Source organism: Panthera pardus, unplaced genomic scaffold, assembly GCF_024362965.1.
Source record: "Panthera pardus isolate Hobbes unplaced genomic scaffold, ASM2436296v1 HiC_scaffold_6, whole genome shotgun sequence".
Taxonomy (NCBI): Eukaryota; Metazoa; Chordata; class Mammalia; order Carnivora; family Felidae; genus Panthera; species Panthera pardus.
The window spans coordinates 103,466,141-103,481,849 of record NW_026526991.1 but is presented as its reverse complement, the minus strand read 5'-3'; the positions used below and the strand labels follow the sequence as shown (position 1 = coordinate 103,481,849).

Below are 15,709 nucleotides of genomic sequence, written 5' to 3'. Positions count from 1 at the left end.
AGATCGAGGAGGGGCCACTGACATGTTGCACTGGTTCCTGTGATTGTTTCGATAGGATCAACTGTACGCATTGATAGATGAGTGAGTGGCCTACATACTATGATGCTGGGCAGGCCAACACTAAAAGGTATCTCCTTCAACTTTATTCTTGGCAATTCATTCTTTAGGTTTGAAAAATCCTTCAACATCTTCAAGAGTCCTTCATTAATCCATTTCTTGGAAAAGTAATGCTATCAATGAACAAGAATGAGATGATTCCAGAGCACTTAGCAAAGTTGCGTTGGGCCAGGCTGACGACATGGATGGGATGTCTCCAAACTCATCGGTGCACTTAGGTCTGCAGACAAAACCCGAGGGAGGAGTAAACATACCTGTGGTATAGAATGGAGCCTTTGGAGTTTACAGTTTGGATGCAGTGAGGTTGGGGACGGCATCACCTCTTTTCCAGTTCTGACAAGGCTTTTGTTGCCTGGCGCTCAGAACCACTAGTGCTCAGGAAATGCCATTCTTTGGAATATAGCTGTGCAAAAAGAGTCAAATTGGTCCCTGTGTTCTGTGACCCAAACTAATACTGTCTCATTCATTATCTAGCACACCATCTTGGAGTAGGGCTAAGGGGTAAAAAAACTCTCTTTTGCCTTTTTTGTATTCTTTGTTTTCTTTCTTTGTAAATTTGCTTTTCCTCAAATTGTAGGGAGAATGAGAATGTTTTGGCAACGGAAAGCCAAGTTTTTTTAAGAAGCTAAAGAACTCCCTTTGATAAGATGATGAACCCAATGCAATCCACAGATCCAGTGAAATTCGTATCAAAACACCAGTAGTATTTTTCACAGAACTAGAACAAGCAATCCTAAAATTTGTATGGAACCACAAAAGACACTGAATAGCCAAAGCAAGCCTGAAAAAGAAAACCAAAGCTGGAGGCATCACAATTCCAGATTTCAAGTTATACTGCAAAGCTGTAGTAAACAAAACAGTATGGTACTGGCACAAAAATAGACACATAAATAAATGGAACAGAATAGAGAGAGCCCAGAAATAAACCCATGGTCAGTGAATCTACAACAAAGGAAACAACACACAATGGGGAAAAGACAGTCTCTTCAACAAATGGTGCTAGGAAAACTGGAGAGCCACACGCAAAACAATGAAACTGGACCACTTTTTCACACCATCCACAAAAATAAACTCAAAATGGATTAATGACATAAATGTAAGACTTGAAACCATTAAAATTTTAAAAGAAGACAAGGCAGTAAACTCATGGACATTGACCTTAACAACACTTTTATGGATCTGACTCCAAAGGTAATGGCAACAAAAGCAAAAATAAACAATTAGGAATACACCAAAATAAAAAGCTTCTACATAGCAAAGGAAACCATCAATAAAACAAAAAGGCAACCTACTGAATAGACATTTTTCCAGAGACATACAGATGGCCAACAGACACATGAAAAGATGCTTAACATCACTTATCATCAGGGAAATGCAAATAAGAACTATAATGAGATATCACCTCACACCTGTCAGAATGGCTAAAATCAACAATACGAGAACAACAGATGTTGTGAGGATGTGGAGAAAGGGGAACCCTCTTGCACTGTTTGTGGGAATGCAAACTGGTGCAGCCAGTCTGAAAACAGTATGGCGTCTCCTCAAAAAACTAAAAATAGACCTATCATATGATCCAGTAATTCTACTTTTAGGTATTTACCCAAAGAAAATAAAAACACTAACTCAAGGGGCATCAGTTAAGCGTCTGACTCTTGATTTCAGCTCAGGTCATGATACCATTCATGAGTTTGAGCCCTGCATCGGGGTCTGTGCTGATAGTGTGGAGCCTGCTTGGGATCTGTCTCTCCCTGTCTCTCTCTGCCTCTCCACCACTTGCATGTTCACTCTCTCCCTCTCTCTCAAAGTAAATAAATAAACTTAAAAAAAACACTAACTCAAAAAGATATATGCACTCTATGTTTATTGCAGTGTTATTTATAATAGCCACAATATGGAAGCAACCTAAATGTCCATCAATAGATGTATGGATAAAGATGTGGTATAAAATCTCACTACTGGGTATTTATGCACAGAAAATGAAAACACTAATTTGAAAAAATATATATACCCTTATACATATTACAACACTAATTACAATAGCCAAGATATGGAAGCAATCCAAGTGTCTACCCATAGATGAATAAAGATGTAGTACACACACACACACACACACACACACACACACACACACACTGGAATACTACTCAACCATAAAAAGGATGAGATCTTGCCATTTTCAGCCACATGGATGGACCAAGAGGGTAGTGTGCTAAATGAATTAAGTCAAAGGCAAATGTCACATGATTTCATCTATATGTGGAATCTAAAAAACAAAACAAATGAATAAACAAAAAGCAGGAACAGACCCATAAATACAGAGAACAAACTGATGGTTGCCAGAGGGAAGGAATTAGGGGGATAGGCAAAACAGGTATAGGGGATTAAGAGGTGCAAACTTTTTTTAAATGTTTTATTTATTTTTTTGAGAGAGAGAGCACAAGGGGGAAGGGGCTGACGGAGAGGGGGACAGAGGATCTGAAGCGGGCTCTGTGCTGACAGCAGCAAGCCCAATATGGGGCTTGAACTCACAAACCATGAGACAACGACCTGAGTTGAAGTCAGACGCTCAGCAGACTGAGCCACCCAGTCACCCCAAGAGATTCACTTCTAACTATAAAAAATAATTCATGAGGGTGAAAATTATCTCCTAGGGAATATAGTCCATAATATTTTAAGACTTTGTAGGGTGACTGATGGTAACCACACTCACAATAGCAAGCACTGCATAATGTATATAATTGTCAAATCACTATGTAGTACACCTGGAACTAATAGTATATGTCAACTATACTTTGGCTTAAAAAAATCTAGCCTCATCTAATCCTAAAAAAAATGGTGGAGAGTGCCAGGGAATGTTCTGAGGTCACTTTGTATCCTTAGCTGGGTGTTCTGTGTCGTTGCCAATAACTTACCTCTGAAGGCAGTTTGTATCCTCAGCTGGGTGGTCTGTGTCTTTGCCAATAATTTACCTCACTCCCCTCCCCTGGTCATTTTTTTAGCTTATTTATTTTAAGTAATCTCTACATCCAACATGGGGCCTGAACCCACAATCAAGAGTCACACACTCTTCTAATGAGCCAGCCAGATGCTCATCCCCTGGTCATTTTTTTAACCTAAAGATTATAGACTTCAACAAACCAGTTCATTAACAAGGGATAACTACACTGAGCTCTAATGATGAGACACAGGGGGAGAAAACTTCCAGGAGCACTATTCAGGAATATTAAACCAGTCTTCTACAGTGAGGAACAGAGGAAGTGGAGATATTCCCTTCCAAGATACTTGGGAAATATCTGTAATTTCTCTCATTTATTTCATCTTGTGGTTCACATAGATGTTGAAGTGAATGGATCCAGATTCAGAAATTTCATGAGGAGAAAAATGGAAGTGTGAGATTTGGCTCCCTCACTGCACTGGTTCTCCTCTGAATTATAGCAAGTTTTCCTTTCATTCAGTCAAAAAATATTTATTGAGCACCTACTATGTGTCAGACACCGAGGTAGGCTCTGGGCCTAGGATGGTGAACCAAATGAAGGCCCCACCCTCATGGGGTTCACATTGTAACGTGGAAGGCAGACAAGGAACAACGACATTTATAATGTCAGGTTGTGGTAAATGCTGAACAAAACTAGAGCAGGATGAGAGGAGAGAGAGTGATGGGGGTAGGGTGGTGGGTGGATGACACTGTGCCGAGATGAGAACAAGGTGAAGGCTGTGCACATACCTGGAGGAAGGGTGTCTCAGACAGAGAACTCAGAATATTGCAGGTAAGATAAGGTAGGCTGAGACAGTGCTTGTCCCCCCACACACCCCACACAGGGTAGATTTACACCTGTCCATCCCTTCTGTCCAGCCTGGCTCCTCTGGTGACCAGTCACTTGCACCAGGAAGACTGACTGAGGTATGGAGCATTGTCTCCTGCCATGGAGAGAATAGAGCTACCTTGTCTACCCCAGGATGAACCCTTTTCCTTGCTCTGCTTGGCGCAGTGCTCTTCCCATTTGGGTTGACTAGCCGCCAAACCCCAAGTCCAACAGACCTGAGGAAGTTGGGATTTCCTCTACTGAAAGAGAACCAGAACACTGCTGTGTGGGTTCTAAGAACAGCCAGAGGGCGATGGGTCTTTGTATTTCTGGCAATGAGGAAGGCTGAGAGGGGCTCCTAAGTTAAGGCTTTCTTGACTTTTACCCTCAGAGGCTCTCAGGTCTCTAGAGAACTTTCTGCCTTCAGATAAAACCAGATCACACCTTATACTTGCCACTGGGTGTCAGACAACCCTTAGCAAGTCTAGATTTGTGCTGACCAATATAGCAGTCACCAGCTACATACAGTTATTGAGCACTTGAGGTGTGGTTAGGCTGAAGAGAGCTTTGCTATAAGTGTAAAATATACACCAGATTTTGAAAACAATATAAGATAACAATGTGAAATATCTCAACTATTTTTACATGGATTACATTATTTTATATTCATAATATTTCAGATCTATTGTATTAAATAAAATATAGTACATTATAAAAATCAACCTCATTGGTTTATTTTTACTTTTTTAAATATGGCAACTAACAAATTTAAAGTTACATATACCGGTCTATTATATTTCTATTGGATGGCACTGGTCCAAATAGATTCACAGCTGGTTCCTTGAACCTGATCTAATCTATGCCAACAACTCTCCACTGACTCAGGAAGTTCTTTATATCTAATCTAAATCCCTGTACCTATATTCAGAATCCCTGCCTTCCTGTCCAAGCCTTAGTAGAGATGGAGATGAACTGGTTCCCACCTTCCTTGTGATACACTTTCATGCCTCTGAATATCTTTATACCTCTTCTTGTAACCTTTTTTCTTCAAGGCTGACTAGTACCAATTCTTATCTCTGATGGTAGGGATGGGGAGGAGAGCTCATTTGGCACAGTGAAATCACCCAGACATTGCTCTGCCACATAAGGAAATTCCCAGAATATTCTTCATAGAATGGGTTATTCAGAGCTAGACAAACAGCTCCCTTGAGCCCGTGGAAGGTTAAAGGCAGCCAGTTCTATTTCAGTCTTTATCCTCTGGCCCTGTCAGATCTGCTGAGGACAGGAATGAAGCTGTTTTCCAGAATTCTCCTGTCTAGCAAAGGTCCCAGGAGGTCATACCAGTTTTGAAATGTATCACCCTACCTCCACCCCAAAAACTACCAGGCTAAGACATTAGTTGAATGCATTGGGCAGCAGGACTCCAGTGGACACAGGAGGAAACATGTTGTTATTACCCCATCTCCGCAGGTGATGAGACACCAGAACAGCCTGTCGAGTTCCCCGCCTGAATTTTTCAGCCTCAGAATTCAACTAATGCCCTAGGGGATCATTCAAGACCCTATTCTACTCATCCCCTTTCCTTTGCACCCATAGGATTTATTTGCCAACTCTTCTCACCGCGGGGGACTTTGCCAAAATCTGGATCCTGCAAATACCCTCAGAGAATCTGACCAAGCTGCCCAATGCCACCAAATATTCTGGACCTCTGAGCTTCAGAGACTCCTGTTTTGCCTTTCCTCTGGCTTCAATACTTCTCTTCCTCCCTCTTGTGTTTATCTGCTTCCTTTCTTGCTTCCATTTCCCTCCATTTCCCCCTTCCTCCTTGCCTAAGCTTTGGGCCTGCCCTTGGCACCCCTAGACATGACCTCCATTTCCTAGTGACATTCATGCTAACGAAGTCAGAGACTATTCTCTAAGAACCATATATGATACCTAGTGTCAGTGTTCAGTGGACATCCAGTGGGAGTGATGGTGGGCCGAGGGGAGCCACCCAGCAAAACCTTTGCCTCTGAACAATGGCAAGATGCAATAGCATTAGCTTACAAGCATGGAGGCATTTGTGAGGTTCTGTCCTGGGACCTGCAGAGTGTGTGTTGGCTTGAGACTACCATGAGATGGGGAACTGTATGAGTGGCCACAGAAAACCACTAAATATGATAAATAGGAAGAAGTAATTATTTACATTGTAAATAAACACATGTATGTGGTTCAGCAGACAGTACAAGTAGGAGAGGGCTTGGAGGTGGAAGAGAAGCAAGAAGACAAAGGGTTTGGAGTAAGCAAGTCAGTGATGAGTAGAAATGACAGGGCAGAGGGCCCTGAGGAAGGTGGGAAGTGAATCTGGGGAAGCCTGGAGAGAGGATGTCTGATGTGTCACACTGGGGAGCAGCAATGGGGCTTTTTGAGGGATGGCAATTAGACAGGACAACACTGGCAGAGAGCCAGATGAAGAATGAAGACTGAAGATCATGGTTGGCAAAACCCCTGCATTTCCCTCAGGGGTTCCCAGCCCCACAGCCTCCAGCACTCACTGACCCCCAACCATTCCTCAGGCCCTGGTAACTCAGGGACCTGAACTGGCCTTGGCCATCCAGCTCATGAGACTCTACCTGGCTTACGGATAGGGTGGTTGAGGAAGGGGAGGTGTTGACCCGGAAGTGGCTCTGAGGCCTCTGTGCTGGGTGAGATTAATCAGTTTCCATGAGGCTGGTGGCATTCAGCAGGTCATAAGGTGTCCCATGGGGTTGGTGATATGTCGAGGGAGGGATGCTCACCCTGCTTCCCGTCAAAAGTTGTGGTAGGACAGTAGATCTCTAAGGCAGGTCTGGGTTACAGGAATCCCCCACTCCACCCCAACAGAGGCTTTCGAGGATGCCATATTTATTTTTAATTTTTTTTTCAACTTTTGTATTTATTTTTGGGACAGAGAGAGACAGAGCATGAACGGGGGAGGGGCAGAGAGAGAGGGAGACACAGAATCGGAAACAGGCTCCAGGCTCTGAGCCATCAGCCCAGAGCCTGACGCGGGGCTCGAACTCACGGACCGCGAGATCGTGACCTGGCTGAAGTCGGACGCTTAACCGACTGCGCCACCCAGGCGCCCCGAGGATGCCATATTTATTAGTGAATGTGGGGTTGGGGGATGAGGGGTGTTCATGGTTGCCAGCAGGTTGAGCTGGGGCTTGCCTTGGAAGAGACCCCAGGACCAGGAGGGTGTATGGATGCTATCATTGTCCCTCAGATCTCCACGGCCCACCGCATCAGGAATTTCCAGGGTGTTGCTTCTGCAGTTTAGGGTGGCCAGTGGACAAGAAGGCCTCTGATAATGTGTGGTCTCCCTGCCAGCAGGAAAAAGACTGTTATCCAGAGAACAAACAGCTGGTGGGAAGGGTGGAAGTCCTTCTGACATGAGGCTAGCAACCTCTTGAGTGGTCTTGGTTGGCCAAGGCAGGAGTCTGTGTAAGTGCACCTTACCATTCTGTTTTCCTGCACCTTCCAGGCCAGGGGGTAGGCAGCCTTCTGTGAAGAACCACTGGATTGTATACTTTAAAAATGGTAATTGCTCAGGGAGCCTGGGTGGCTCAGTCGGTTAAGCATCTGCCTGGCCTACTTCCTCCCACCCCCCAAACCTTCATACCAACCTTCTAAGTTTCCCCAGGGCCTTTCATTGTGGAGGTGACAAAATCCATGCATCATGGGCAGAAGTAGAATAACGGAAGAGAGGCAGGATGAGAAAACAAGCCCCTGAGTCCTAGCAACCAGCCTCCTTTCTACTGCCAGGAGGGGCAGGGACTGCTTGGCTTTGTGGCCCCAAGCAAGTCACTTGCCCATGGGCCTCGGTTGGCCACCTAAACACTGAGGGGATTCGACTTGTGTCCTCATGGCCTGCCCAGCTCTGACATGTTAGGATCCTAGGTGAGGGGACCTCCTGCTTTCCACCATTATTCCTAACCCAGAGTGGGGAGAATGGGCACATTCCCAGAGCTCTGGCAAGCCCCTGGAGTACTGAGAGAATTCTCCTTCACCCTTTGGCTCTGGTTGCCCCCACCCATCCCCCATACATATCAGGGGGAGAAGTGTTAAGGAGAAGAACTATTAATAGAACTTTAGATTTGGAACTAGAAGAAAATTTGGAAACTCACTATATCACACCCTATTTATTGTAATCATTTTAATTTTATTTTTAATATTTATTTACTTTTGAGAGAGAGAGAGAGAGAGAGAGAGAGAGAGAACAAGTGGGGGAGGGAGGGGCAGAGATAGAGGGAGACACAGAATCAGAAGCAGGCTCCAGGATCTGAGCTGTCAGCACAGAACCCGACACGGGGCTCGAACTCACAAGAGCTGTGAGATCATGACCTGAGCAGAAGTCGGATGCTTAACCGACTGAGCCACCCAGGCTCCCTGAGCAATTACCATTTTTAAAGTATACAATCCAGTGGCATTTTGTTCATTCATGATGTTGTGCAACCACCACTTCTATTTAGTTCTGAAATATTTTCACCACCCTAAAAGAAAACCCTGTACCCACTGAGCAGTCAGTCCCCATTTCCCCCACCCCCAGCACTTGGCAATTTACCTTCTGTCTTTATGGATTTGCCGATTCTAGATATTTCATGTAAATAGAATCATACCATATACAGCCTTTTGTGTCTGGCTCCTTTCCCTCAGTGTGATATTGTCGAGGTTCATCTACACTGTAGCAGGTATCAGTACTTCATTCCTTTTTTTGACTGAATAATAGCCCATCCATTGTTTTCATCCCATGAGTAATGATTGGTTGATAACTTCGTTTATGGAGGGCCTCCAATGTTCAGACACTTTGCGGGTACTTCATTTATTTTATTTATTCCCCTTAGTTGTACCCTCTTGGCTCCCACTGTGCCATGGCTCCCACTGTGCCGAGGAAGAAACTGAAAGCCTGAGGTCATATAGCTGGTCAGTGGTTAAACCAGGGCTAGAACCCTGGTGGGGTTTTGATTCCCAGGTACCTAGGGGGCTCAAGAAAAGTGGGTGAGAGGGCAGTGGCCAGAAGGCCAGGAGAATCCCAGCCAAGGAAGACGACCAACTTGGGGTGTCACAGGGGCAAGAGGAGGTGAGGTAGGCCCCCACCATACAACTTCTCCCCTTCCAGCCACCTCCCTGCTGCCTTCTACTGGGTTTCCCATACCCAATATCCACCCCAGCTGGGGTCAGCACATTTCTGACCAACCCGATTTGCCTGTCTCTACTCTAGGCCTTTTGCCTCTGGCCCCCCATGACAAAAGCTGAGGCATTTGGGGTCAACCACAATATAGGCCCAAGGCCCTGACATTATGCTCTGGGGTGACTACTATTTTGCCTTAAATCTCCACTTTGTTGTACTCTTGTTCCTCCACAGAGACCTGGTCAGCCTTCCTCAGACCTGACTTTTCCATCTTCCAGCACCAGCCTTGGCCTGACCTCTGCTCCCCCAGACCCTGCATGGGAACTGCAATCCAGCCGAGTTGCTTCTGGTCTCTGTCCAACATTAAAATGGTCTAGGGAGGTGTGGAATTGAGGTTATTTTGTCTAAGAAGCTTCCTGTACCCTGACCAATCCCAGTTTTGTTCCAAATGGATTATGGGAGTAAAGGTAATTTCTTATTCACATTTCTTACAGTGCCTTTCCCCCCACCCCAACACACACACACACACACACACACACACACACACACACCTTCTTCCTCCCCACTCCTCATTCTGTCCCTAAAAGCTGTATCCTCCTCTGCTCTCTCTGCTCTACCTGATTCAATCCTCCCACCTGCTATGAGAGCATCCTCCAAGGAAGACAGATAATCATCTAGAGTTTAAGTAGAGTCTCTAGGAGCCTGGGAGACAGAGGTGGCCTGCAGTTGGAGGGATGGTGCAGAGGTTCTGTTCTGCAGAAGCTTCTTGTTGAAGGTGCATTGGTTGAGAACGCTGTAGCCCACAGTGGTCCCTGCCCAGCTGGAGGCTTTACTAGCTCTGTCCAGGTCTTCTCTTGGTCTTCCTCACTAAGGTTTTACCAGGTTGTGCCTTGGAGAGTTGATAGAGGGGCAAGGCAACCCGGTTCTCTATCAGGGTTTGGTAATTCCTCAGGAGGTCCTGGCTCAGGGGTGCACTAGGCAGGAAGGCCAGTTTTAGTGCCTTCTCCTGGTAATGAGGCAGAGGGTTTGGGCAGGGCCAGCCCCTGGCGAAATCATTGGGAAGTGGGTTGGGCATGAGCTGGAGGCCTCCAGGCTCAAACCTTCCACCAGCTGAGATGTGCCGGTACCTGTTGGGGGAAAGGGGTGTGGAGAGAACAAAGAGGTCAAAAGAGGGATGCAGGCATGGTGGAAGGAGTAAGAAGGAAAAGTTTGATGCTTTTTTCATAGCTTACTCAAAGTTTATTTTCACAATGCTACAAAGGTAAGCCCCCAAATTTATAATTCTTCATGTTCCTCTTGAAAAAAATTTTTTTTGAAAAGCCTTAGTATTAAATATCAAATCATGCTTAAAAATTCTATGGACTTGGGAAGCCTTGCTGGCTCAGCCGGTAGAGCATCCGACTCTTGATCTCAGGGTTGTGAGTTCGAGCCTTACACTGGATGTAGAGAATACTTTTAAAAATTCTGTAGGCTTTTTAAAAAATCTGAATCATTTCAACTTATGACAATAATAAAATGCTAACCAATCATGATCCCAAACTAAAATCATTCAAAATAAGAAAGAATCATCATTGGGATCCTGTTAGATTTTTGATGGTGGCAAAGGGTGACCAACTGTTGTCATTGATGTGAGTGCCACAAGAAAATAATGCATTTGTATTCTGAAAGTATATTTGTCGTGCGCATCCTGAGACTGAGGTATAAAGCCATGTTTTGCCAATATGTTTCTATTAAGCTAACACAAGCTAACGAATGATCAGGTTGTAGGGAATCACTTCTGTCTCTCCTCCTGATTGGATATTGGCCTATCCAGATAGCATGCACCCTGTGTGTGTGTTTGCTGTTAAGATGGTGAAATTATGTTGTTTAGATGGTCAGTCTCCTATCCTTTTTACATATTGTATCTCATTATCCAGATTCTGTCTTTCAGTCCCACTTCCTCTGCTAACACAGTGCCAGCAGGAAGAAGAGAGAATGAAACTCAAGGGCCCCTTCTCATCTGGTGAACTTGATGATGTCTCAGAGCCCTTCCTGCTCTGACCTGCTGCCATATGACACCTGATCTGATGGCTCCCTCTTCTACAGGCCTGTAGTGTTAGGTTCAACCGAGAGAAATGGACCTTTTAAAAAACATAGTTGAATAGTGGCAAATTTCCTGTTTCAACATGCTTTGCACCTCGTCCAGTAGATGTTCTCTTGTTTACTGTCTTTGGTTTACATCAGACATTCTCAGGCCCGGCTGCACATTAGAATCACTCCTAGGAGCCTTTTGCAAATTCCGGTGCTCAAGCTGCACACCCCAACGCCAAGTAAATTAGAATCTCATGGGTGGGTCTCACACATTTTTTAAAAAGACCCAGGTGATTGTATGTACCATCAACCAGAGTTGATGTATGCATAAATGGGTTTATGTATATGTACAAATGTTCTATTTATGTATAAATGTTTTATTTCTCAACATCATGGGTTTATGTATAAATGTTCTATTTCTCAGCAATATCATGAGTTTATGTATAAATGTTCTATTTCTCACCAACATCATGGACTTCTTGAAGCTTAGACCTGTCTGAAGTCCTTTCTGGGTCTCTCATGTTCAAAATGTGCTTGGTCGCTGATCTAGAGACATTTTTAACTATATTTTAATGCCTTAGAGAACTGCTCGAAAGGAATAACACGACTGGATGGGCCTTTCTTCCCACCATCCTGTCTGGTTCCCACCTAGTGAATTTGTACACATTCTTCAAGGTCCACGTAGCTCAGGTACCACATCCTCCGTGAACAGCAAAACCTTGCCTGTGACTCTCTCATTCCTGGCTCCAGGAACTGGGCCTCCAGCAGCAAACAGAGGGAAACAAGGATCCTTCTCTCACGGGGACAGTGTACTAATGACACGATTTACTGAGCCCCCTTCTCTACACCAGGCATTGTGCCTTTTTGTCTTCTAACAACCCTGCAAGGTACCAGGTACATCTCCAATCCAGACTTGAGGAAGTCAGGCTTAAAGAAAGTCAAGTTTCTTTGTTGTATAGCAAGTTTGGGATTGAGCTGGGTAGACTGCAACCTAAGATGTGTTTGGCTCTTGAACCCACAAGGCTTCCACCATCACACACAGGTTTCCTGTTTGCCGAGCATTGTGCTAAGCTCTTTCTATGGATAATTGTATTTCTCTTATGCTGTCTTTATAGAACATTATATCACATCAGGAGTAGCTGTGAAATTCTTTGATTCCCCAGGTAGACAGGAGGGGAAGTGGAGCACAGAGGTTAAGAACACAGTTCTAAAACTGAGCTCTCTAGGTTCCAATCCCAGCTCTGCCACTCACTGGCCATATGAACTTGGGCGAAATAAGTGACCTTTCCGTTTCAGATGCCCCCTCTGTAAAATGGGGTTGATAGTAATAGTTTCTATCTGGGGTAGTGGGAGGGTATAAGTAATATAACTCAAGTGATTAGAACATCTGGCACTATTATTTCACTGAAGTTTATTTTTATTTTTTGAGGAGTGATCTAAGTTTTATCACCTTTGTATCCCTAGTGTTAGCACATACTAGCAACCAATAATCTGTACTGCGAGGGCTGCAGAGAGAAGCCAAGGTCCTGAATAATCTTCTCTCAAAATCACCAACTGTTGGCATTAAAAAAAAAAAAAAATCAAAAATCTCCACAGCCTCCCCTCCAACCTTTTAGTGCTTCTGTTAATGCCCTTGGGATTGGAATTTGAGATATTCTGTCCTTATTCCCCACTCCGTTTCCTGCCTCTTATCCCCTTGACTAGACTGGAGATTTGTGTGTGCTCCCACAGTGGCAGGGAGGAAGGGCTGTTGGGTACTCCAGTAACTCCTTCCACACTGCTGCCTCTTCTCAGACCAGTCAACCCTCTACCCCCTTCTTTCTACCTTTCTGAGGGCTTCCTACCCTTCCAGCCTTTACCTGGTTTCCCCACAAAGGCTTCCTGGGGGAATGCTCCAGCCCACAGCACCCCCTCCTTCTTCTGAATTTCTGTAGTAACATGTTTTTTTGTATAGTGCTCTCGTATATTCATTACCCATTTTCTCTTCACCGAGGTTGGTAGACATGGTGTTTACTGTCCCCATTTTATCAAGGATGGAATTGAGTCTGGAAAAACGAAACAATTTGCCTAGTCTGGACTTTAACCTAAACCTCTGACTCCAGATCTCAGGACTTTCCACTAGTAATTGATGTTCTTACCACACTCCCTATCCGTGTCACATTTTGGGCATGTAGCACGCGTGGGCTTGAATGGTCAGCTGCCTTTCCATGCATGTAGGTAGGTCTCTGCCTTTCATAAGCTCCCTGCAGGAAGGGACTGGATGACATCTCTCTGTACTGCCAGGGCCTAGCAGGTGTTAAGCACCTAGTTGTATCCCCTGCATTCTAGTTAAACGGTTAAGCCTCTCCCCTGGCTGTCCCCTCTCTTGCTCCCACACCTTCCTTCCAGCTACACTTAAAACAGAGTTTAGTTGTCAGATGCCCAAAGGCGTGAAGGTCAGAGTACCAAGGTAGGCGGCATCAGAAAACAGGAATCAGAGAGAGGAAGGAGCTCCTCTTACTTCTTGAACTTCCTCGAGGGCAGGATGTTGCCCTTGGCGTCGAGGGGAGGTGCCCTTGCTTCACTCCTCAGCTTGAGTTTCTCCAGCTCCCTCAGTTCCTGCACCGTCCTGACGGTCACCTGGTTTTTCCTGTTGTCGTCCGCGAAGATGGGAGTACAGCAGATGAAGGTCAGAAAGCTGTTGGGACCCATCCAGGAGGGAGGAGGGATGGGAGGCTCCGCTGGGGGGCGGCCGTGGGCCCCGGAGTCCGTCAACCAGCGCCACACGTTGCTGTCGTAGGGCCTGTCGGGCCTGGTGGGAAAGGTGGCTGGCAAACGGCCCACATCGAGCCACGTGTGAAAGCCCCACGTGTGCGGCGCCGCGTCCTTCCAAGGGCGGATCAGTCGGCGGCGCACCTCGGATTTCGTTTCGGTGCAAGGCGGCGGCTTCAGGGCCAGCCGGTGGTAGGCCTGCCGGGTGAAGCCGGGCCACTCCCCGGGCTCACTGGGGAGGAGGAACTCACGCCGGGCCCGCGGTTGGTGGGTCAGGAGGGGCTCTCGGGCGTGGGCCATCTAGGGAGAGACAAAAGGGTGCCGGGGGGACCGCTCGGCCTCTCTTTCCAGGAGCAGCCGCAGAGACAACAAGCTGCCGGCCTCCTCGGACCCCGGACTCTCATCAGGACACGGTGGCCTGGCCGGAACCCTTCTCTCCGCGCCTGCCCTGCCGTCAGAAGTTATGTCCGCTCTGTAGGATTCCTCAGCTTTCGCTCTCTCTCTGTCTGTTGGGTTTTGATTTCCCTTCTCTCCACTCTTTACTCCACATCCTCCGCGCTCTGGCTCTCCCGCACCCCTGCCTGGAGCTGGTGCTCCTAAGCCTGAGGATACTGAGGGGTGGGGGTGGGGGTGGGGTGGGGGGTGGAGTGAGGGGTAGTGCCCATTACCGGGCAACGCGCATAGAAGGAAAAGCTTTCTCGGGAGAATGCAGCCCAGGTGCTCTTCTCTCCCGGACTCGACCTGTTACTGTCATTGGTGCATTTCCCTCACTTCTCATCCAAATACAAGCAAGTATGGAAAATATCTAGAAGGCTGCCTCCTTCCCTTTTCTGTGTCCCACCTCCCGTGAAATAAACAGTAGCAAATATGTATTGACACTGTGCTAAATACATCTACAACTCAGTTAACCCTATAACCCTGTGAGCAAGCGTTGTTACTGTCCCATCTCAAAGATGCAAAAAGCAAGACACAATGAGGGCAAATAGCTCACCCAAGTGGCAGAGCTGGGACTCGAGCCATCTGTCTGCACTACTTATCATATATGCTCTTCTAAAGTGCTTCTCCCTCCTTTCCACCCTAGGACTTTATTGATCCTAAAAGCTCACCTGTCTCTTGGGCCCACTCCTCTGTCATTTCCACAGCATCACCCTAGTAGGTGGGGCTGGGAGGTGTAATAACCAGGCACCTCCTTTCCTCTGCTCTGAGCTCTGTGTTCACAGTAGTACAGGATTAAGAGAGGAAGTAAGTGGAGAGCTCTGGGCCACATCTACTGACCAGAGGAAAGTATGGCCCATCCCAGGGGGAGGACTTAGTCCAGCAGGGTGCAAACAGATAGGCTGTGGAGATGGGGCCCCACCTCCTACCTGTAAGAAAGGTTCTTGGACATGGAGTGGATTATTCCGCCCTCTGGGTTGTCTCTGTGGGCTACTGGCCATTCCTCTTCTGGGCCTGACTGCCATGCCAGGAGGAGCAGCTTGGTAAGGGAAGACTTTCCTGGCAGCATTGTTTGCTGTTGGGGTTGCTATGGTGATGTTTCTTGGATGGTGTCGCAGGAGGAGGCCCTTACCTCTCCCTGGGAGCACTCATCAGTCCCCTGGGCCCTGGCTGCCTTTCAGGCGAGACAGGCATGGGATAGGACTCCTAAGTTTTGATTGCAAAAGATGGTAACCAGAGGGGCTTCTGGAAAGGGCTTGCCTAGAAGGGCAGGAAGAGAAAAGAAGCAGGGCCAGCTGATTTCCAGGCCCTGGATTAGGGTGGAGGTGGCCATGAGGCATCTAAAACTGTGCCCATCCTTCCCTAATCCTGCAGGAGGGGAGGG

The 15,709-nt window shown here is 46.4% G+C and overlaps 1 protein-coding gene and 1 long non-coding RNA gene across 2 annotated transcripts; one reads left to right on the top strand and one right to left on the bottom strand.

Annotated features, from left to right (window-relative positions):
* Positions 1-7,045: 7,045 nt before the first annotated feature.
* Positions 7,046-14,354, top strand: LOC109276220 (uncharacterized). The gene is made up of 6 exons (XR_008419566.1): positions 7,046-7,382; positions 8,783-8,861; positions 9,304-9,536; positions 13,133-13,260; positions 13,726-13,807; positions 14,242-14,354. It is a non-coding gene; the product is annotated as an uncharacterized LOC109276220 (long non-coding RNA).
* Positions 9,731-15,669, bottom strand: TEX52 (testis expressed 52). The gene is made up of 3 exons (XM_019464854.2): positions 15,255-15,669; positions 13,640-14,190; positions 9,731-10,196 (listed from the first exon to the last, which is right to left on the bottom strand). The coding sequence occupies exons 1-3, from the start codon at positions 15,348-15,350 to the stop codon at positions 9,902-9,904; spliced, it is 942 nt and encodes a 313-aa protein (XP_019320399.1). The 5' UTR covers positions 15,351-15,669; the 3' UTR covers positions 9,731-9,901.
* Positions 15,670-15,709: the final 40 nt, after the last annotated feature.